General features: G+C 36.6%; 4 protein-coding genes and 1 long non-coding RNA gene across 7 annotated transcripts in view; 2 read left to right on the top strand and 3 right to left on the bottom strand.

Moving 5' to 3' along the window:
• Positions 1-9947, bottom strand: part of kl-2 (dynein heavy chain 2, axonemal kl-2) — a 36804-nt gene extending 26857 nt beyond the window's left edge. The window contains 7 exon segments of the mRNA XM_074175478.1: positions 24-245; positions 2149-2406; positions 2465-2925; positions 5051-5329; positions 7753-8018; positions 8526-8688; positions 9810-9947. Of these exon segments, the coding sequence (XP_074031579.1) occupies positions 24-245; positions 2149-2406; positions 2465-2925; positions 5051-5329; positions 7753-8018; positions 8526-8688; positions 9810-9894 (1734 nt within the window). The 5' untranslated portion in view covers positions 9895-9947.
• On the top strand, positions 9440-10809 carry LOC141482372 (uncharacterized). Of its 2 annotated transcripts, XR_012465474.1 has the most exons (3): positions 9481-9719; positions 9781-10012; positions 10581-10809. It is a non-coding gene; the product is annotated as an uncharacterized lncRNA (long non-coding RNA). The 2 variants fall into 2 exon arrangements; XR_012465473.1 differs by lacking the exon at positions 10581-10809 and having other exon boundaries at positions 9440-9719; positions 9781-9946.
• Positions 10810-10930: 121 nt separating this feature from the next.
• On the bottom strand, positions 10931-14633 carry LOC111517288 (5-taurinomethyluridine-[tRNA] synthase subunit MTO1, mitochondrial). The gene is made up of 10 exons (XM_023173381.2): positions 14399-14633; positions 14221-14339; positions 13964-14171; positions 13510-13632; positions 13284-13450; positions 12908-13181; positions 12656-12849; positions 11486-11820; positions 11152-11425; positions 10931-11097 (listed from the first exon to the last, which is right to left on the bottom strand). The coding sequence occupies exons 1-10, from the start codon at positions 14577-14579 to the stop codon at positions 10999-11001; spliced, it is 1974 nt and encodes a 657-aa protein (XP_023029149.2). The 5' UTR covers positions 14580-14633; the 3' UTR covers positions 10931-10998.
• Positions 14634-15386: 753 nt separating this feature from the next.
• LOC111517287 (uncharacterized) lies at positions 15387-17141 on the bottom strand. The gene has a single exon (XM_023173379.2). The coding sequence runs from the start codon at positions 16818-16820 to the stop codon at positions 15519-15521; it is 1302 nt and encodes a 433-aa protein (XP_023029147.2). The 5' UTR covers positions 16821-17141; the 3' UTR covers positions 15387-15518.
• Positions 17142-17961: 820 nt separating this feature from the next.
• Pex14 (peroxisomal biogenesis factor 14) lies at positions 17962-19708 on the top strand. Of its 2 annotated transcripts, XM_023173377.2 has the most exons (5): positions 17963-18190; positions 18242-18553; positions 18632-18852; positions 19062-19271; positions 19452-19708. In XM_023173377.2, exons 1-5 carry the CDS (start codon positions 18134-18136, stop codon positions 19522-19524), a joined length of 873 nt encoding a protein of 290 aa, XP_023029145.2. In that variant the 5' UTR covers positions 17963-18133; the 3' UTR covers positions 19525-19708. The 2 variants fall into 2 exon arrangements, with proteins under 2 accessions (XP_023029146.2, XP_023029145.2); XM_023173378.2 differs by lacking the exon at positions 19452-19708 and having other exon boundaries at positions 17962-18190; positions 19062-19275.
• The last annotated feature ends 480 nt before the right edge of the window (positions 19709-20188 follow it).

The following is a 20188-nucleotide window of genomic DNA, read 5'->3' as shown; positions in this document are numbered from 1 at the left end:
ATTCGACTATCGCAACTACGTACCAGTAAAGTTTTCCCCTCGATCAGAGAAACCAGGGTTCTCCTCTTGGTAAAGTTGTGGAGAGCAGCCAGGGATTCGATACCTTCTTCAATATTCGCGACGCTATCAAAAACCGCATTGGTCAAGTTCTCCACCACTACTTCCACGTCTTTCATCCTCGTTTTGAATTTCAAAATGTCGTCGTACCAATCGGCGATTTGAACATCGAGTATTCTTTGCTTCACCTTAAACGAATGATAAATACAAAGTGAATATAGGCTTTCAAGGCTGGAGTCAGGATTAAGTAGAACAAAATTAGGGATAGTAGGCCGTGGTGGAATGGAACCTGAAGTACCAACGAACAATCGTTCCACAAGAGAAGTGAGCGCAGAACTGGATAGACTATTTGACGATCGGTGGATGAGGCGCTTGGGACCGTGGAATTGGCCAGCGAGATCACCCAATCTTAATCCATTAGATTTTTATTTGTGGGGAATGTTTAAAGAAAAAGTTTACAATATACCCGTGCGTTCGAGAGATGAATTGTTAGAAAGGATTGCCCAAACATTTGAAGATTTGGATCCCAATGAAATCAGATCTGCCACCACGAAAGCAGTCAACACCCGCATTTTAAAGTGCTTGGAAGTGAACGGCCAGCGATTCGAACATATTTTGAAATATTCCACATGATTGTTTTACTTTTTTATAATTATTCATATCAATATTTCCAATTTCAAGTTTCTTGGTGCTTTTTTAAAGTTTATCCAAACATATTGAAATTGTTCTGAATTCGTATAAATTTCTTGAGGTTCATTGGCGGTAGATTCGGATACATTTCATTGAACTTTCTACATGTTCTGCTGATAATTTTGTCACACTGTCCAAAAATAATGAACAAATTCATAAGAACTTCGTTTGAATAGTTTTGTTCCATCGTTTTGAAGGTATTTGCAACTTCTGAAGTGACGAAAATGTTCATATTATTAGGAGAATGTCACAACGCTACTGTCAAATAGTAATCATGGCCTGCTTACCAAATACCGAATGGAAATACCATTCTGAAGGGACATTTTCACAAATAAATGTTCATAAGTCCAAAACTTGACTAGTTAGGTATAGGTATGATATACATAGAAAGAAAGCAAATTTCAGCAGCTTTCCGAATTTTCAATAATATACAGGGTTTTCCATTTAAAATAATCAAATTTCAGCAACTTTTTCAAGCAAACGAAAAAACTGTATTTTTTTACCACCCTGTATTGAAGTGACGGAGATTAGGCTGACGTGTGGGAAGTGTCCAAGTATCACCTAACTCCAAACCAAATTTCGATATTATAGTACTTCTTAACTAAAAGATATCAGCATTTTTAGAAGTCATGATTTCCGAAGAAAAAAATTGAAATTAATTTTTATTTCGAAAACGGTAACAGATAGGTATAGGGAAATATCAAGAAAAGTTGTCGGGCAATTGTTGGAGATTCCAAAAATAATATTATATACAGAGTGTTCCATTTGAAAAATCAAAGTTGCTACTGCTTTCTAATAGAAGCGGCAACACCGCATTGTCGAAAATATTTTAGTTGGCTAGAGAATGTCCGAATATGCCCTCCATTAAATTTTCAAAGTGATCCGTTGTCTGGTTCACCAGAAACGTCTAATGTGCCATCCACCGTGAATCAGCCTGTATACTGGACAAGTTGATATTCGTCTAAAATCGAATTAAAAACAACTTCAGGACATGCCCTTAATCAAAATCTGCATGATCTACACCATGAGAAAGCAGAAACTGCGTCATTTCTCTTCAAGATTGAACACGAAGGTGACTGCAACTACGTCGCCGAGTTGGCCCGCAGAAACCACTTTTCTTTAGCGGTTACACAAAGATAAACCATTGCATATAGGGCCCTCTATAACAGCATTGAAGACCTGCTCCTCACTTTTGCTTTTTTCTAGTTGAAATGATTAAGTCAGGACGCGGGGTCTGAAAATCAATCAGCATTATGGCACACGCTTACCACTTCATACCACAAGTTAGAATAATTGGCCATTTCTTTCCGGCCCTCGCCACATTCAACGAACGTTGAAGAGTTATGTAGTCCATCGGGAGCCCAGCAATAAAAAAATATGTATAATTAAGAAAAATCGTACCCTTTCGATATCTGCCAAGCTTTCTCTAAACATTTTCTCAACCCGTTCCGCCCATTTTTCAAACTCAGGTCCCTTCGAACCGCCAAACCTTGGTTTGGGTATTTTCTCGGTTTCGTCGAAACGTCCAAAAACTACCATCGCCTCGCAAATCTCGATCATATCTTTGCAGCGTTGCATAAACGAATCGACGTGGTTGAATATCGGAGCCAGATCCAAATCCCACGGTCTCTCCCCAAACTGGTCGTGACTATTAGATATCTAAAACCAACAATATGGTTCATAAAACTCAACAAGCAACGACAACGTTTATACTCACGAACACGTACGTCTTGATGTACTCCGTTATCGCGTCTATGCAGGTTTCGAACATTTTGATGGCCTTCTTCGTGTGCTTCTTCACAAACACAACGTCCAAGTCGATATAACCTCTGCACTGCAATATGATTTGGTTGCTGAGCGCCCTGCACAGCTGCGTGATTTTATCTGTCGTGTTGTAATAGGGGCTGTTCATCCAGATGTGCCGAATGAGATGGAAAATTTTCGGAACCATCTTCTTGAATTCATCGGGAGACTTGGCAGCCGACAATTCTTCGCAAGGCGCTACCAGGACGTTTAGATATTCGATGTTCGACTTGGATTCGGCTACGTTTTTCGTTATTTCGTCAGCGAGCACACGAAATTGTCGCACGTACGTGGACTGGATCGACGTCAAAATGTTGCAGATGTGCTTTATGCCTTCGTTCTCCAGTTGGTAGTTCAAGCCCAGCAGATTTTCGTCTAAAATTCGCAAAAAATTATAGTTCACATTTTAAATTCACCTCAAGTACACCAGTGACGGCTCGTGCATGGGAGAACAGGGGAAGCTAAAGTCATAAAGACTATATACACACACAGAAAAGCCGCCAGAGGCGCGAAATTTTTTATGTTGTTTATGCACGTTTTGCTTAATACTAAAGTTAGGGCATGGGCATGACAATATGTAAAAAGTCCATGAGGAGCTATGGACTTTATTTCAGTTTGTAAACCATTTAAGTGGCCGGCCATGACCGCAGCCCCATCATACGTTTGCGCAATTAACTTTTGCCTAAAAGTATAGGTGTCACACGTACGAATTAAAAAATTAAACAAATTGTCAGCTGTGCGCCCAGATGAAACATCATGAAAACCCATAAAACGTTCTACCACATTACCATCTTTGACATATCTAAAAACGATTGAAAGTTGTGATGTACAGGTAATATCGGTAGTTTCATCAATTTCCCATGCAAAAAAAGAAACACTCTCAATCTCCTTGCTTATATTTTCCTCAATAATATATGCCACACTGTCTATAAGCTCATTTTGGATGGTTCTTGAGGTGCCCAAAAAAACGCTACCGTTTAAAAAAGTGCCAAATTGTGAATCATATTTGCCCCATAACATTAAAAGTTCCTTGTTATTGCCGCGATTAATCGAATCTTCGGTTTCATCGTGTCCGCGAAAAGCTAATTCTAGGGAACCCAAATAAATCGGAATATCGATATCGCTTTAAAAACACATTAAAAATATTACCAAAAAGCACTGCTATAATACAATACTGCCTGTTTTATACACAAATAACAAATATTATCAAGAAACACTAAGACGATTTACCGAAATATTTTTCAGTTCCGGTCCGTCACGGCATCCCGTCCGAATAATTAAATAAAAAACAAACGCAGTCGTACACTAACGGAGACCAACTGGAGGCTAGCCTCCTCTAACGCTCTAAATTCTGCAACTGAAATTACAAATCGGGACGTATGTCGCTGGTTGGAGCGGTCTCGTGGAGCCTGTTTATTTTAATGCGGTCGGAGGCTTGGCTCCCCTGCAACTTATGGCATTTATTATTTCGGGTTGATGGTTTATTCGTTTTGTTGATGCAGAATACAGTGTGGTACGTGCTATGTAGTAAGTGATAGTGTTTTTTCGGGCATATTATGTATTTATATTAAAAATTCATGGTAAAGTAATGATAACCAAGTATTTTCAGAAAAAAATAATCATAATTTTTTGTCAATATCTTTTAATTTATTGCGATGAATAGTCTCAAATTTTATGGTGAGGCTAAGCCTCCCTTGCTTCCTCTGAGGAGCCGCCGCTGAAGTGTACAAAGATCAAACAAGATCCTACTGCGTCGATAGAAAATAAAGTGTGACAGACCTTGAAAAAACGTCCAAATGAGGCAGTAACACCAGAAAACATAAAAAAATTCACAAAACCGTTTATGAATGATTGAAACGTGAAGTTGCATGAGTTAGCTAATGTTGTAAAGATATCAAAAGAACGTGTTGGCCTTATATTGCATGAGCATTTGAGTATGAGGAAGCTCTGTTCAATGTGGGTGTCGCGCTAGCTCACTGTTGACCAAAAACAAAAAAGTGTTGATGATTTTAAGCAGTGTTTTGCCATGTTTAAACATAACAAACCGAAATGTTTGCGTCGATATATGACAATGGATGAAACATGGATCCATCACTCCACTCCGGAATCAAAACGATCTTCACCTGGTTGGAGAGCAACTGGTGAACCTCGTCCAAAGTGCCCGAGAGCAAATCAATCGGCTGGAAAGGCTATGGCCTCGGTATTTTGGGATGTGCGTGGTGTAATATTCATCGACATTATTGAGTGAATATTATAAAGCGTTATTGGAGCTTTTGAAGACCGAAATTGCAAAGGAACGGCCGCAAATGGCAAAGAAACAACATTTTTTTCATCAAAACCACGGACCGTGTCACAAGTCAATCAAAACAATGTCAAAACTGCATGAATTGAACTTCGAATAAAGCCAAGTTTGAACAAAAAAATAAGGATTTTCTTTCTTAGACCCGGGACTTTTCAGTCCAGGTGTTACATAAAATTGTACATTTCATAGTAAACTCACATCGGTATTTCCAAAACTCGTATTCGTCCTTGGGGCACAGCAAATCATCTGGAGTGTTTTGGTCTTGATCTTGCAAACCGACTCGCACTTGCTTCGTCCAGAAAACGACGATTCCCTCCAGTCTCTTCACCAACTCTTTATCGTTCGAAGCGCCAGCAAGAGGGATGCTCAACACCTCGCTGGGAACGTACAAGACGGTGAGTCCAGACAGCTTGTAGTGGAGGTCGGTTAATTTCGAGAGGAAAATCTGCAGGTTGTTGCAGAACTCGTTCTTCACACCTTGGCGCGAGGTCAGGAAAATATTCATTAACCTTTGTTGCATTGACTTTATAATGCTGGGGCCACACTAACGAGAAATGCCATTAATTATCGCGATAATGGACGTTAACCCTAGGTGTAGCCACGACTTAACGCGATACTTGACAACGGCAGTAACGTTGCCGTTTGGTGTTAGAGGATAGCTCAAGTGGCGATACATTAGAGACTAATGCGAGAATTTATTTATTTATTTGACACTTTGGTACATTGAGTACATGTGCTAAGTCATAAAACAAAAATAAAACTACAGAAGTTGAACAATACAAAAACAATAAATATGGTTCACGTCCACAAACTTTCACAACATAGAAGTATTATATAAAAAATCGGAGAAGCTCTAGCAAATACTCTCAAAATGTCATGAAAAAGTGTCGTGCAAGAATTCCTCAAGACTGTAGTAACACTTCTGTAAGAGAAGTTTCTTCACCTCAATTTTAAAAAGTTTATCTGACTCGATTTTCCTAATAGATGCCGGCAAGTTATTATAACAGTTTGTTGTATTAAATAGTGGGGAGCATCTAAAGTGAGCCGTTTTGTGTGAGGGGGTTCTTAACAGTTTCCCATGACGGGTGTCTCTACCATGTATATCCGCGTTTGTGACAAATTCAGTTATATTGTTACGGGCAAAAGTGACACACTTCAAGATAAATAAAGAAGGTGCCGTCAATAGGCCCTCTCTTAAGAAAATTGGTCTACAACTATCTTGAAAATCTATATTAAAAATTAGTCTCAGCAATCTTTTCTGAGCAACAAAAACTCGTGGAAATTCCCTTGCACATCCCCAAGAAATGATATTAAAGCTGATGTGAGAATAAGCCATAGAAAAATAGACATTCATCAATCCAAAATTATCTAGAGTGTTTTTCAATTGTTTGATTGAGTAATATGCGGAATTGAGTTTGTTGCAGACCTTCTGAATATGACCGCTCCAGGTCAAATTTTCGTCTAAAGACGTTCCTAAAAACAAGACTTCGCTGGAAGATCGAATACCATTTATTGTGGAAGAGTCACTGCTGAAATTTTTCCTAATAAATGATTTCATTGAAACAGATTTAGATTTATTCAGAATAAGTTTGTTACGTTGACACCAAGCACTGAATTTATCTATTATTTTATTTATTTTGTCTGACAACTCAACTTCGTTTTTGTCGGCCACAGTAATTGTAGTGTCATCCGCCAACATGGTTATGTGACACTCAGAAAAGAATTCAGACAGGTCATTTATGAAATTGAGGAACAACAATGGTCCCAGGACAGAACCTTGAGGCACTCCTAGTTTTACATCTTTGGGACTTGATAAAATTCCATTGCAGCTAACTATTAGACTACTGTTTTCCACATATAATTTCACCCAGTTTAATAGATTATTTGGGAAACCTAGGCCTGCAAGTTTAATTATAAGAAATTCGGAAGAAATGGTATCAAATGCTTTTGACAAATCGAAAAAAAATTTTTACAACTAGTTTATTCGAGTCAACCTGTGTATAAATGAAATTTAATAAATGGTATGAAGCTGATTCAATTGATTTGTTCTTCCTGAAGCCATATTGGTTATTACTAAAAAGATTATTTTGATCCATGTAATTCAGAATTCTGTTACTAACAACTTTCTCAAACAGTTTAGAGAGGGAACAAAGTAAAGATATCTGTCTGTAGTTGTCTACCTCAGTTTTGTCGCCTTTTTTATAGAGAGGAAATATGAGAGCCGTTTTAAATATATTTGGAAAACAACCTACAAAAAATGACTGATTCATCAAAAACAATAGTGGCTCGATTATAAGGTCTACAATTTTTTTCACAGTAACTATTGAGATACCATCAGTACCTGCGGAGTTTTTATTTGCCATTGTTTCCAGAGTACCTAGAATTTCTGTCTTTGTGAATGGGGATGTATCGAAGGGATACTGACAGTATTTTTCGAATAGGTACAGGGAAGTAATACATTTTGACCAAATTGCTCTGAGATGAGCAATTCGGCAGAAGATGAAAAATGTTCAACGAAAAGGTTTGAAATTTCTTGTGGATTGTTAATTTTCTCCTTTAATTCATTTTTTAGAGTAATAGGTTTGTTTCCAAGTGCCCTTTTTTTATTTCCCAATTCATTATTTATTATTTTCCAAACTTGTTTAGTTTTGTTACTGGATTTCCTGAATTAATGCGATAAAGCGGCCACACACGTCAGTGTTACTGTCAACGTCCATCTTCCAAGTAAAATTAACGCAGTTTTTATCGCCAATCATGGGCATCCACGTTGACCGTATTAAGTGTAGCCACCCACTTTAGCGCGTTAAAAATTATCGCGATAATGGGCATTGACGTTAGCCGCTAGTGTGGCCCCCGTTTAAAACAATGTGAACAGTTTTATGTTTCTCGAAAAAGGATACTGTCTGGCCAATTTTGGGATGATAGTAGCAAAGGAGCATAGACATCTCTAACAATTTCCAGCATCGTCCCCTCAATGTTGTAGTCGACGGTGCCGAAAATTATATTGTCGTAGAAAGTGTCGACTTCGAATCTGTAGTTGGGCTGCCTCAAAAAGTACATGAGGTCGTCTTGAATGGGGCCCGTCGGTACTTCAGTATCACAAACGAGGTCGTCCTCATCAAAGTAGATGCAGAGGAGTGGCTTGCTGGTGTCCATCAACCAGTAACTAGATAAAAAAAATATATAGTTTAAAAAACTAAAACACACGCTTTTAAAGAACATCGAACTGAAAAGTTAAAAATATTTTTTTAAATAAGCTCAAAACAATAACGAACGAAAGATACTAGTATTATTGTGAAAAAAGCAACGAGTGCTTGAAATACAAAAAATATGGCACAAAGCGCCACTCTTTTTTCACAACAATACTATTGTTTTCCGTTCGTTATTGTTTTAAGCTTATTAAAAAAATATATATTTTTTAGTCTGTTTAAACTATATTTATTTTATCTAAACTTTGGGATCAATCAGCAGGCGAAATATCTGTAAAGTGAGTTCGAATTATATCATGAAGGTTACATACAGCGCCATCTGCCCGCGAATAGATCAAGCAATAATATCGATAATTCTGTCAAATACAGATCCCGAGTTTGACAGTTACAAACAAACATACATACATACAGGTGAAGCTAATAAAAGCGTGATAAAATAAAAATGATTTCTTTTAGTTATATACCTGATCATTGTTTCGCATTTTGCAGTCCAATCTTCGGGCGATAACAAATGGAGAGTAGTCAATTCTTTAATGTACGACACGAAGCTGTTTAATTCTTCACTGGAATATTCTATTACTTTTTCTTCTTCTTCTGATACGGAGGATTCGGATACATCAGTTTTCGCTATCGAATAAAAACAAATTAATGGAAAATTTGGGAAAACTCTAGTGCAAAATTTCCAATTTTCTATTTGAGTGGGGAAAAAATTGAATGAAAAAAAAAATGAAAATATAACTTTAATTCGGCGAACACTTTATTACGAAAAACTGTTTATCTATTGATTTGAAGTATATAGACGAAAATTTGTCGTGGAATGCTTTTCAAAATGAAAAAAGTCACTGAAAATGATTTATTTCCCTTTTTCTTCATTCAAAACTGCATTATTTTGATATCAATTTGGGAAGTGTTATCACAAGCTTTATTCAAACTACTGAAAGTAATACAGAAAAGTGATAAAATGCATTTTAAAAATATATTCAACTTATACAGGACCTCTAGTTTTTTCATCGATTGTTGTAGCCACTGTAATACCACATTCAGCTATGTATTACAATGCATGTGTTTCCCGAAATTTTTCTCCAAAAAACATCATCAATATTTGTGCAGTAGCAAAAAGGTCACCACGTTCACCTGACCTGACCCTTCTGGAGTTTTCTTTGCGAGGCTTCATCGATGACAAGGTATTCATCAAAGAGGGCTTGCTCTGTTTCTCACTTAGTTATATGTTCTTCCTTTATGTGGAGTTTATGTATAGCTTTGAGTTCTATACCCAAAAAATATTGGTCCCTATTTTTTTGACGTAGCTCTGACCATAAAGTAATGAGAAAAACGTCGGGAAACAAATGTATTGTAGTAGTTACATAGCTGAATTTTTTATTACAGTGATTATGAAAATCTATGAGATAGCGCAAAAAGGTGGTGTAGCCATGGTTACCAATAAATAAAATTAGTTTTACATTTTATTTTTGAAAAACTGATGTCAATTTTCTACTCATTTTATATCTACAAGTTAATTTTAGACCTGCAGTTTACTTTCTAAAAATAATAACAATCTGAAACACTTTTGTTTGGAACTTCAAGAACTGCATATGATTTTAATGGATTATTCAATTTTAAATGTATACAGACCCGGTTTAATGATTTTTAATATCAAAGTAAGTACTATTGAAAATATCCTGCATGTTGAATACTAAATAATCGAAATAAATTTTTCAGTTTTATGGAATACTAAATGGAGGACTCACCTTCTGATTTTTCTGAAGAAAAAAGAGAATCTTTGTCATCTCCTTCAGTTTCTTTAAAAACTGGCACTGGTGAAGGAGATGACATCTTCAAACTCTTTTATAAAAATCAGTTATTTGAAAATAAAATGTAAAACAAACATAGTTGTTTGACTTTACCATGGCAACGATGCCAGTGGTGACTCGATGCAGTAGACAACCAAAAGGTTTGTTCTGGTTCTCAGTTAGTACTGTTTCGAATCGTCCAAAATCAGTAAGTCAGTTGTGGACTGCAAAGGTTAGCGCGATAAAATGTTCAGTATTCAGTTGGGTGACTGTTTGGAACAGTCCCAGCAGAGAACAGGCCTAGAGTGTTTTCTGCATGAAATTCCGACAGCGTTGTCAGATTGTATATTTTTGCTCCTTCCTTAGATACACAGTGAGTGAAAAAATCGACGGAAAGTCAATATTTTTACCCAATGGAGAACCATATTTTATTTTTAATTTGCTTTGGTCTAATAGAATTTGAAAAACTTTTCTGTATTTCAAATAAGTCGAATTCTCATGAATCATAATAAAAAGCTTAGGCTTTGGAAAAAATATAATGGTGTGCGTTTTTCCATATGATTTTTCAGTTTTGCGTTAAATGGAAGAGCAATTACCAGTATCAACCGATATTGGTGACTCTATGTAATTATTTCTTCTTTAGTGGAAATGATGACTTTTCATTATTATAATTAGGTATATAATATATAGCTATTCAATTCGATGTTATTTTTTATCAAATATCCGTAGGTAGATTGGAAACTTGGTGATTTCATAAAAGACCACGAACACAATATTAATGGTGAATAAGCTACAATTATTGAGCTTTTTTTTCCATATGAAGGAAAAACTGTAATTGGATCATGTTTCACTCTGAACAAATAAAAATGTTAATGTCAGCAATGAACCTTTTTCCTGAAGTACGAAAAATCACTCACTAGCAGCGCTAGTAGTTCGGTAGGGACAAACACTGCCTAATCCTCATTTTAACATAATATGGCAAAGAACAATAATTCTTTTTTAATTATTAAAAAAGAATGTTTCCAACAGAAGAAAATGTTCCTGGCCCCCCAAAAAAAACTCGGAAATAAAACTCCTCCCACAAGTTTGTCATTTATATCAACAGATCTCACTAGGAAAAATAATATCACAAGAAACTGCCTTCTCTTCACACTGCCGGCAGTATTTCCCTCCTCTGCTTCACGAACCTGAGAAGCCTGAAAACGGAAGAAGGCGTCACGCCTGGTATCCTACTCGCTGCTGCGATCTGAAACAAAACAAAATTCAAGCACTCCGAAAACTTGCTCAGGAATCACCACACCGTCTGAGGCTGAACTGCCAGGAGCTTCTCCCTCTCTTCGAAGCTGAGATTGAGCGAATTCGAATTGTAGTCCAAATCTTCGGGAATGGTGAGGCCTTCGTCTCTCCTGACTTCCTGGACTTCTTCCAGTTGTTCGGCAGCCGCGGCATGATACAAAGCCTCGATGTGCAGTCTGTTCTCCAAGGAAGGATCGTGAGTGAGCGAAAGCAGTTCGGGAGCAGCTTCAGCCAGCCTGGTTATCGTGATGCCTTGATTGTCTACCATATCAAAAGCACTGAAAAGAAAGAGCAGTTAGGAACAGATAGGTGGCCCGTTGAAAGACATGCAAACGTACCTTCTTTTATGTAAACTTCTAGATTCGGGCAATCCCAGCAAATGTCTCCACTGTTGTGTGGTTTTCGAGACACTTTTCAGCAACTCCACTCCATCTCGTAGCAGCCTTTCAACTTCAAGAGTCTTGTCGAACCTTTCCTGTGACACACATCCCACGGCAAAACCTTTCGGGGTCAATCTCTGGTCAGCATTGTCTGGTCTGAGGGTTAAACGAAACTCAGCCCTGCTGGTGAACATGCGGTATGGTTCTGTGGTACCCAAAGTGGTCAAATCGTCGACCATAACGCCTATGTAGCCCTCCGTTCTGCTTACTGTTAAGGAGGATCTTTCAAGAGCCTGGAAAATGTAGAAAAGCTATCGATACAATACGTGAGCCTTCATCATCATGCATTTTTTTAAAGTTTGTTGAAGATCCACTATGTTCTTTAACGCATGTTTCAAATGTACATCCAGTCTGACCTATGTTGAACATGAGGCATGATCCGCACGAAAATTTATAACTCCTGATTTATCTTACTTCAAACTCTAGTCTCTCCTATATTTTATATGCACAGTAAAGTTAATATTGGTTTTATAGGCCGTGTCTACACTGCTATTTTGTAATAAATTAGTAATCTTTATACTAGGTTGGCCCAAAGAAGTTAACATTCTATTATAACTCAAGATGAATAAGAATCTAGATTGTTGAGCAATTCAGGAATTGTGACCAATAAATGAGCTAAAAGGCATCAATCAAGTCATAGAAAATATGTATCTCTCCTCGATAGTTGTCACTTCTGATTTTTAAAGGATTTATTAAATATAACAGTCTACCTGAAAATGTTAAGTCTTCTACCAGTCTTATTCTGTTCAAAAGGAATTTATTAAACCATTTATAAGACCATTAAGGTGATACTATTGCAGGAAAGATAATTTTCAAACCATTTCAGAACGTTTTCCTGAGTCTCAAAGCGGTTAGTTTACGCAACAACAAATTGTGATATACACGGCCGAATGCCTTTGAAAAATCTATTTAAAAAGAATCAACGTGATGTCTATTTTCGAAGGCATCTATTATGAAGTGTTGATAAATGAGCAGATTTGTACTGGTAGATCTACCACAACTGAATCCATGTTGCTGGTTTATGATTATATGTCTACAATGCCATGAATTTTTCCAAATGAACCTTACTTTTGCACCTCCATTGATTCCTGCAAGAATTCCTTGTGCAGCAGCCTCTTCGTATCCAGTCGTACCATTTATTTGTCCAGCCAAAAATAAACCCTCGACTCGTTTTACCTCCAAACTAGGCTGCAGTTCCCTCGGATCCACGAAATCATACTCCACCCCATACCCCGGCCTCACCAGTTCTGCTTTTTCAAGGCCTTCGAAAAACACATCCATAAAGAAACCAAAATTTTTCGATTGGAAAACGCAACTTACCTGGAATGCTGCGTATGAGTTGCCACTGGTACTCCTCGGGAAGTGTACAAGACAGTCCGTTTGGGTAAATAATGTCGCTATCGAAGCCTTCAGGTTCGAGCCACACTTGGTGCTCTCTTCCGGGAAACCTGAGGACTTTCGATTCTATGCTGGGGCAGTATCTCGGCCCTGTGACTTCTTCAATGACGTGACGGTCCAAATGTAGGTTGTCTTTCACAATTTTTTCGATGGCCAGGGTAGTTTTAGTTAAATGGCAATCCAGTTGATCTTCTGGCTAGAATATAAAGTGGTGTCATCGTTTTGTTATTAACTAAGGGGGCCCAAAAACAAATTCAACCACAAAACTCCAAATTTGATATTGAAATTACGTACATACATTTATCCAAACTTTATTATTCATGAAAGAAAATGGACGAGGCATCTTGTCTCCTCCCGCAGCAAGGCAAACGTCAAAATTGATTGTGTCTTTTCTCAACCTGGGTGGAGTGCCAGTTTTCAGTCTCCCCATTCTCAAATTCAGCTTTTCTAGAGTATTCGCTAACCCTACAGCAGAACAAATGAAGATACGGATTAACCTAAAGATTTTATATGCCAAAACTTACCTATGGAAGGTTCATCCCCTATTCTGCCTGCTGGAAAAACTTCCAGGCCAAGGTTTATGCTACCTTTCAAAAACGTTCCTGTTGTTATGACAACACTTTTGGCTGATATTCTTGTTCCGTCTCCTATAAATCAATTATAATCTGGTAAATTGAACGGACGTAAAAAAAATGATGGACTCTGCAAAACAATATCTACAACACACATTATATGGAAATCGTTAATATAGAGGGCTCACAGGTTACGGAGAAAGAGACCTGTGATATACTGTGACTTCCCTGCCACCGACAGTGGAGCACATCATTAAATTGATTGGATCATGATAAAAACAAGAATATGTGAAATTTCATATATTTGGTTGTTTCAAAAGTTCTGTTAAACTGTAATATTCAGTGAATATTTATTCAACTTAATCGGAACTAGCCAGGAAAATTATTATGTACCCACTGTACTTACTTAAGATGACTCCTTTGCATTCTATGCAAGTCTGATTGTTAGAATTAATTCTTGGATTCTCCACAATCAAGTCTTCCACAGGAGCTTCAAGCACATCTAGGTTTGGAGTATTGCGAAATAGCTCATTTTGCATATTTTGTTTGTACAAACTTCTGTCGATTTGGGCACGGTATCCCCAAACAGCTGGTCCCTTCCTTGTATTCAGTAGCTACACAAAGAACTCTAGAATATAAGTTGAAAAAGTAAAAAATAACTACCTTATATTGTATTCCTGATATATCGCAAATTCTGCCACAAACTCCATCCAAAGCATCAACTTCCCTCATCAAATGCCCTTTACCGATACCACCGAACGAAGGATTGCAAGACATTTCGCCTACAATATATCATTTCAATATTAACAGGAACAATTCTTTCACTGTGACTTCAACCAACCTACTGTTTCTTTCTTGTGTGTGACCAGTAAAGTTTGGGCCCCCATTCGAGCGGCGGCAGCGCATGCTTCGCTTCCCGCATGACCGCCTCCAACTACGATAACATCATATTTTTTTTCTAGAGAAAAATAACGTAAAAATTTTATTTCGTTCAAACTTTTGGAACAAACTGTTTTGAACATTTTTTTTTTGTTAATGTTGAGGTTAGGTCAGGGTCTAACAAATGACACGGAATACGGAGAGGTACAGGGAACACGGAACGACATAGTGTCCTATGAATGTACAGAGAACAGAAAGAGATGCGATTTTTTGAACTAAGGTGATATGTTCCAAATATAAAAACTTCTCAACCAATTTGACAAAAATATTTAACAGCGGTTACCTGAAAAATGTTACAGACTGTGCCGAACATTTTCGTTTATTTCCCACCAAAACAAAATCTTCGGTTAGTATTTTGACGTTTGGTTCACCAATTTTCAGGAAACCTTGTTGAATATCTAAAATATTTAACCTGTTGAACAGTATGGATTTTAAAGCCACCAAACCATATTTTTTGGTTACTTTTGAAACAAACAAAATATCACAATTATTGTTATCTGTGAAATTAACAAATTACCATCAGGTTTATCGGCGGTATAACAGTCGTTTGATTATTCTGTTAATCAAATTGAAACTTTAGCGCGTTTGTGTTGATTGAAAAGATCCATATTTTTCTGTTGAAAAAGAAGTGGCATCTACCATCTATATTCAACATGTCCAGTGCAGTAGTTCCTAAATTTTGTTAGGGATCATTATTAGACTTTGATCAGGAAATTTTTAGAAATCTCAGAATCAGATTGAGGAAATTCAAGTCGATAGAGACATTAATTCCGTAATGAAATTTAATCGTTATATAAAATAGTACTTTCAATTAATAGGACTATTGATAAATAGTTTTTATTTCAGTTTGTAATTTATTACAACAAATAACCATCTATCAGAAACATCTATTAACACTGATGATGATGATATCTTTATTTGATCATGTTATGTATAAAATACATTTATGACAAGTCAGAAAAACAAATAGATGTAAGGTACAAAGTTTTCTATAAAATAGTGAATTTATTATATATAATCCTTCACGTTACTTCATCCTTTAAATCTTTCAAATCAAACGCAAAATGAAATTTCGGACCATTTTCCAAAACTACATCAAGAACAGTTTTTCTCTTATGTTTAGACAAAAGTTTCAAGTCTTTGAAAATTCTTTGCTTTGTGCTGCGAGAGATAAGAAAACACTCCAACTCTAAAGTTGACTCAAAAAGTCTCTCAACTTCATTTCTTATCTCCGATACAATATACAGGATCTTAGAAATTGCTATAAAAATTTCTGGACTATAATTCACATTGAGGTTAATGAATATATATTGAAAGGCAGACATGAAAAAAATAGTGTCATCAGTCACAGGCAATAAGTTTTCTTCCTGACTGAGGTATTTAATAATCTTTATAGCTTCTTGCAGGAACCCATCAAGGTTTTCGGTGATATCCAATTTGAGTGTGGCATTTTCGAAACGATCAATGTAGCCACAAATATTAGTTACATTTTCCAGCATGTACCTACAGGCAAGGATGCCATCTTTCGTGTCTAACTCCAAATAGGCACTGCCGAGTAAGGTACAATAGGCTGTCAAAACAGCATTGTACAAACTGGAATTGACCAAATTCTTGTCCAACTTGAAGTCAACTGTCAATTTAGCAGTTGTTTCCAACGTTTTCAATAACAATTCAGTATTGATGGAATTGTTCAACACAAAACACAATCGATTCATGGCCTCCTCATCTATGAATGGTGTTTCTGAAGATGAAAACGCTACAGAAGATATGAAACGCATTACTTGTATTAAAACCAAATGATCATCGGAGTCCAGCTCCTGAATAATAACACCGATCTCTTCCTTTGTCATAGTTTTGTCACACCCAACACATAACACGTTTGCAAGAGTTCCAATCACAATTTCAATGAATCTGTTCTCAGTATACTTCGCCACTGCACCACAAGCTACGGATGGGAAAGACAATTCCCACAAGTATTCACATACACTCTTCTCTGCAGTCATATCCCACAAAAAGCACAGGTCTTCCTCAAACTGTTGGTTCCAATTTAAGTCTGCGAATTTCAGCAAAGTTTTCAGTACAAAAGATTGACTGTATAAGGTGTCTCCTATCGCATCTCCTCGTAATTTTGCAGTAGTTTCTGGATCTAATTCGTCAGCGTTCAAGTTATTTGTTAGCGGTACTGGTTCGAATTCATTGTGAGAGGTAATTCTCTCCTCTCCATCAATAGTAATGAGTTGATCCATTGCTTCTCCACTCTCGATGATACTATTCTTTTTGTTCATATCTGGGACATCTTCGAGGTCTTTTTCATGTTCTTCCATGTTTCTTTTGATAACCTCCTACCTAATAGAATTATTATCCTTCATTTACTGCCAACATTTGTTTACGTTATTTGTCGTTCTCGACTTTAGAATTTTTGAAATACTCAAAAATTAATAATAAAAAAATATTTAGGAAAAGGCAGTGTTTCCTTTCAAAAGTCCCAAATTCAAATCACAGAATATCGGAACTGTAGTATTTTGTTTTCGAATGTAAAATTGTAGCAGGGTAGCCAAACGAAGTATTATTTCAGTACTGAAATTTAGGTAATTTAGCAATAAAAGGAATTTCGCAACTTTTGAATGTGCATGCACCATTTATTGATGCAAATTTTTAAAAGCTTCCATTGACTCAGAATTGAAATCTGAGCTTTATTTCTAAACTTGATAAATGTGATGAAACTCATATATATTTATTCAATCCTGCATTTATACTTATTCCAGAAATCATACTTGTCATTATCTGTCATATTATTATGTCATGTTGTATTCTGTTGATAAAGGTCAATTTCTTGTTTAATCTATCTACAACAATAAACAAGGTAATGGACGTTTGACATAAGCTGTGAAAATGTACTTGAAATGATAAACAAGAAAAAATATCAGATTCATGGAATTATGCAAATGTAATAGATTATTCTTCCGCAAAACAATTTAAAAATATCAAATTGTAATGGACGGTATAACAGGAGAAGAAATGCGCCGCACAGAAAGCAACGGCCATAGAAACTGGAGAAAGAGAGAGATATGTGTAATGGATTCATTATGAAAGTGACAAACCTGAATTGTCGTGTTCAAAAGCAACACATTTTTGTTCTGGTCAATTCCTTTTTTAAAGACAAATCAAGGAAACTGAAAACGCCAACTTGGTTAGTGAAACTCGCGTCGAGAAGAGTATTGCAGTTGCAATGATTGGAAAAAGCGTTTGATTTGCAATTATCAAAAAGGAAAGATGTTCTCAGCACAGCAAAAGTATTTCAATACAAAAATTATTGCAAAACAATCACTAACATTTGAACTGGCAGAACTACTGAAGAAATCATTCGCCAACAAAAAACGGTTTTTGTTCCCAGTTGGTATTCACAAAACACAAAATTCAGAAAATTTGTATTGGGAACATTGAGAGAAATAGAGACAGAATTTTAGTGTCAGGCTGACACTAAAAAAACTGTGAAGGTAGTGCATGTATTGCAGGTTGCTGTTATTTTAGCATTATAATGTTCAAAGTTGACTTTATAATCACATTATTCTAATCGGACTTTGATAAGTAATTTGAAAGTGTGATTTGAACTGTACTATCACTGAATGCCTCAGTAATGGATTCCAGCCCAGAAGAATCACCTGTTGATATCCCTCCAGTTCGCGATGAAATGGTAAATACTAATTTTGCTCAAACTTATCAGTTCACGTTATCTTATCATTAGGTCCAGACAGCAATAAAATTCCTCCAAAATCCCAACGTGATAAACACCCCGTTGGCTCAGAAGCAAAAGTTTCTCCAACGCAAAGGCCTGACCGACAAAGAAATTCAACTGGCTTGTGAAAAATCGGGGTCCTACGAGCGCTACGAGGAACAGAATCGTCTTCCGCCACCCCTACCACTCACGCCGAGCCCTGCTAGCAATCATTTTTATAGGAATCAAACCCAACTAAGCATTTTCAGTAGGATAAGGGATGTAATACAAAACGTTGCGCTATTCAGCATTGCTGCTTATCTTATTCACAAGTTTTATATGGTGAGTACGTCATTGTTTGTGGTAACTCAAGTTTGACAACTTTCTGTATAGTCTTTTCTAACGTGTTGTTTCTGTTAGAGGTATATCGCTCCATTTTTATTTGGTAAAAAAAAGAAGTCTATTGAGGAGTCTATAGAAGAATTAGATAAAAATGTGAAATCAACTGTTGGCCAGTTGAAAGATGAGCTGGAAAGTGTGAAAGTTGAAATAGGAAAAAGAAATACGGAGGAAGTTACAAGTAGGCAATTCAATGATCTGAAATCCGAAATCTCCAGTGTGAAGGGACTTCTGCTGAGCAGGTTAGTATTTCAGCATTCCACCGAGTTCCTCGTGAATGTTACTTAACATAACAAATTTTTAATCTTCTTTCAACTGGGCAACATGGCAGCTTGAGAAATGAACAAAGCATGCAATTCTTCATGGTTTACACTCCACAAATGCTGCCCTGTGTGCACAGTCATTTTCCTAAACCTGCCAATCAATTGTTTACCGTCATTGTTGTTTGCAGAAAACAGTTCCCTTCAGTGGCTAATATTCCAGTTGTCCCACCGTCGATACCTGCATGGCAAATGTCTAGCGTAGCTCCCGACAACAACGACGAGCAAGATGGTGACCCTGAAGGAAGGAAGGAAGACTTGCTAGAAGACTTGGGGTCTGGATCCGGATCGTCTGAACCAGAGCACGGCATGAAGACAAGCGAATCCAGTTTGGAGATCATGTAAATATATATTTTTCGATATTGTTATTAAAAGTATTTTGTGGTTCCTGTAGCGAGAAGTTTTTCAAATAGAGAGTTTCAATAAGTTCGAAACTGTTTTCTTTTGCAGTATACATGACGAACATTACTGGATAATTATAATAATGTAACTATTTTCGAGGCTTTTTTTTGTAATTTCAGATATTCGAGGGACTGTGATTCAGAATCTTGCCACAGTAGAAAAAGCAACAAAGATGATATCGACAAAGATTAGGATGTTTATGTAAATTTACAATACTTTTTTACATATTGGTACGACATGACTTTTATTTTTAGTTACCACATCGTGTGTTGAGATTTTACAAGTTTTTATTTATTGTATATTCTAAAAAAATATATACCACGAATATGTTTGTTGAATATATTTTTTGGGAACGCAATAAACTATTTTGTTATTCTGACTGACTATTATTTACCCCTTATGACATTAATTAACATTATCGATAGAACTTGCTATGTAAAACGAGCCACATAGCTACTATTTAAATCCCATAAAATCATAACTGCAGAATCATTATTTATCTTACAAACGGTATTGATTATGAAGATATACTCACCAAAAATTAAGGGTGTCATATCAGTTAATGCAGTGGGTCATTGTAATAAAGAGGTACCTCATCTTGCTGAAACCTTATACTACTCGAAAACTCGTCGGAGTTTGACAAATTTCACAAACCTGTAGTGAGGCAAACGTGATCCCTTCAGAGAAGCCCACTAGATCACCTGATATAACGCCTCTAGATCTGAAGTATACGATACACAACCGGAATCCATCTCGTGGATAGAACAAGAGGTGCAAAAACGAAGCATTCATATATGAATAAACAATAATAATCATTAGATATTGAAACTATTTCTCACAATTCTTTTGCAAGACA

The sequence above is a fragment of the Leptinotarsa decemlineata genome, unplaced genomic scaffold, assembly GCF_025532065.1.
Source record: "Leptinotarsa decemlineata unplaced genomic scaffold, Ldec_3_MD MMD2_tig00001064_RagTag_RagTag, whole genome shotgun sequence".
NCBI classification, from domain to species: Eukaryota; Metazoa; Arthropoda; class Insecta; order Coleoptera; family Chrysomelidae; genus Leptinotarsa; species Leptinotarsa decemlineata.
The sequence above is the reverse complement of the archived record's forward strand: the minus strand, read 5'-3'. Positions and strand labels throughout refer to the sequence as shown.

Bases quoted from the DNA above. Each gene is read 5' to 3' on its own strand.
- LOC111517288 (XM_023173381.2), bottom strand. From the start codon at position 14,579: ATGTTCAAAACAGTTTGTTCCAAAAGTTTGAACGAAATAAAATTTTTA. The intron at 14,172-14,220 runs GTAGTTATTTTT...TTCTTTGTGTAG, and splicing joins TATCAGGAATACAATATAAG to CTACTGAATACAAGGAAGGG. The intron at 11,098-11,151 runs GTGTGGTGATTC...GTTTTGTTTCAG, and splicing joins TGGCAGTTCAGCCTCAGACG to ATCGCAGCAGCGAGTAGGAT.
- LOC111517287 (XM_023173379.2), bottom strand. From the start codon at position 16,820: ATGGAAGAACATGAAAAAGACCTCGAAGATGTCCCAGATATGAACAAA.
- Pex14 (XM_023173377.2), top strand. From the start codon at position 18,134: ATGGATTCCAGCCCAGAAGAATCACCTGTTGATATCCCTCCAGTTCGC. The intron at 18,191-18,241 runs GTAAATACTAAT...TCTTATCATTAG, and splicing joins CTCCAGTTCGCGATGAAATG to GTCCAGACAGCAATAAAATT. The intron at 18,554-18,631 runs GTGAGTACGTCA...TGTTTCTGTTAG, and splicing joins TTATTCACAAGTTTTATATG to AGGTATATCGCTCCATTTTT.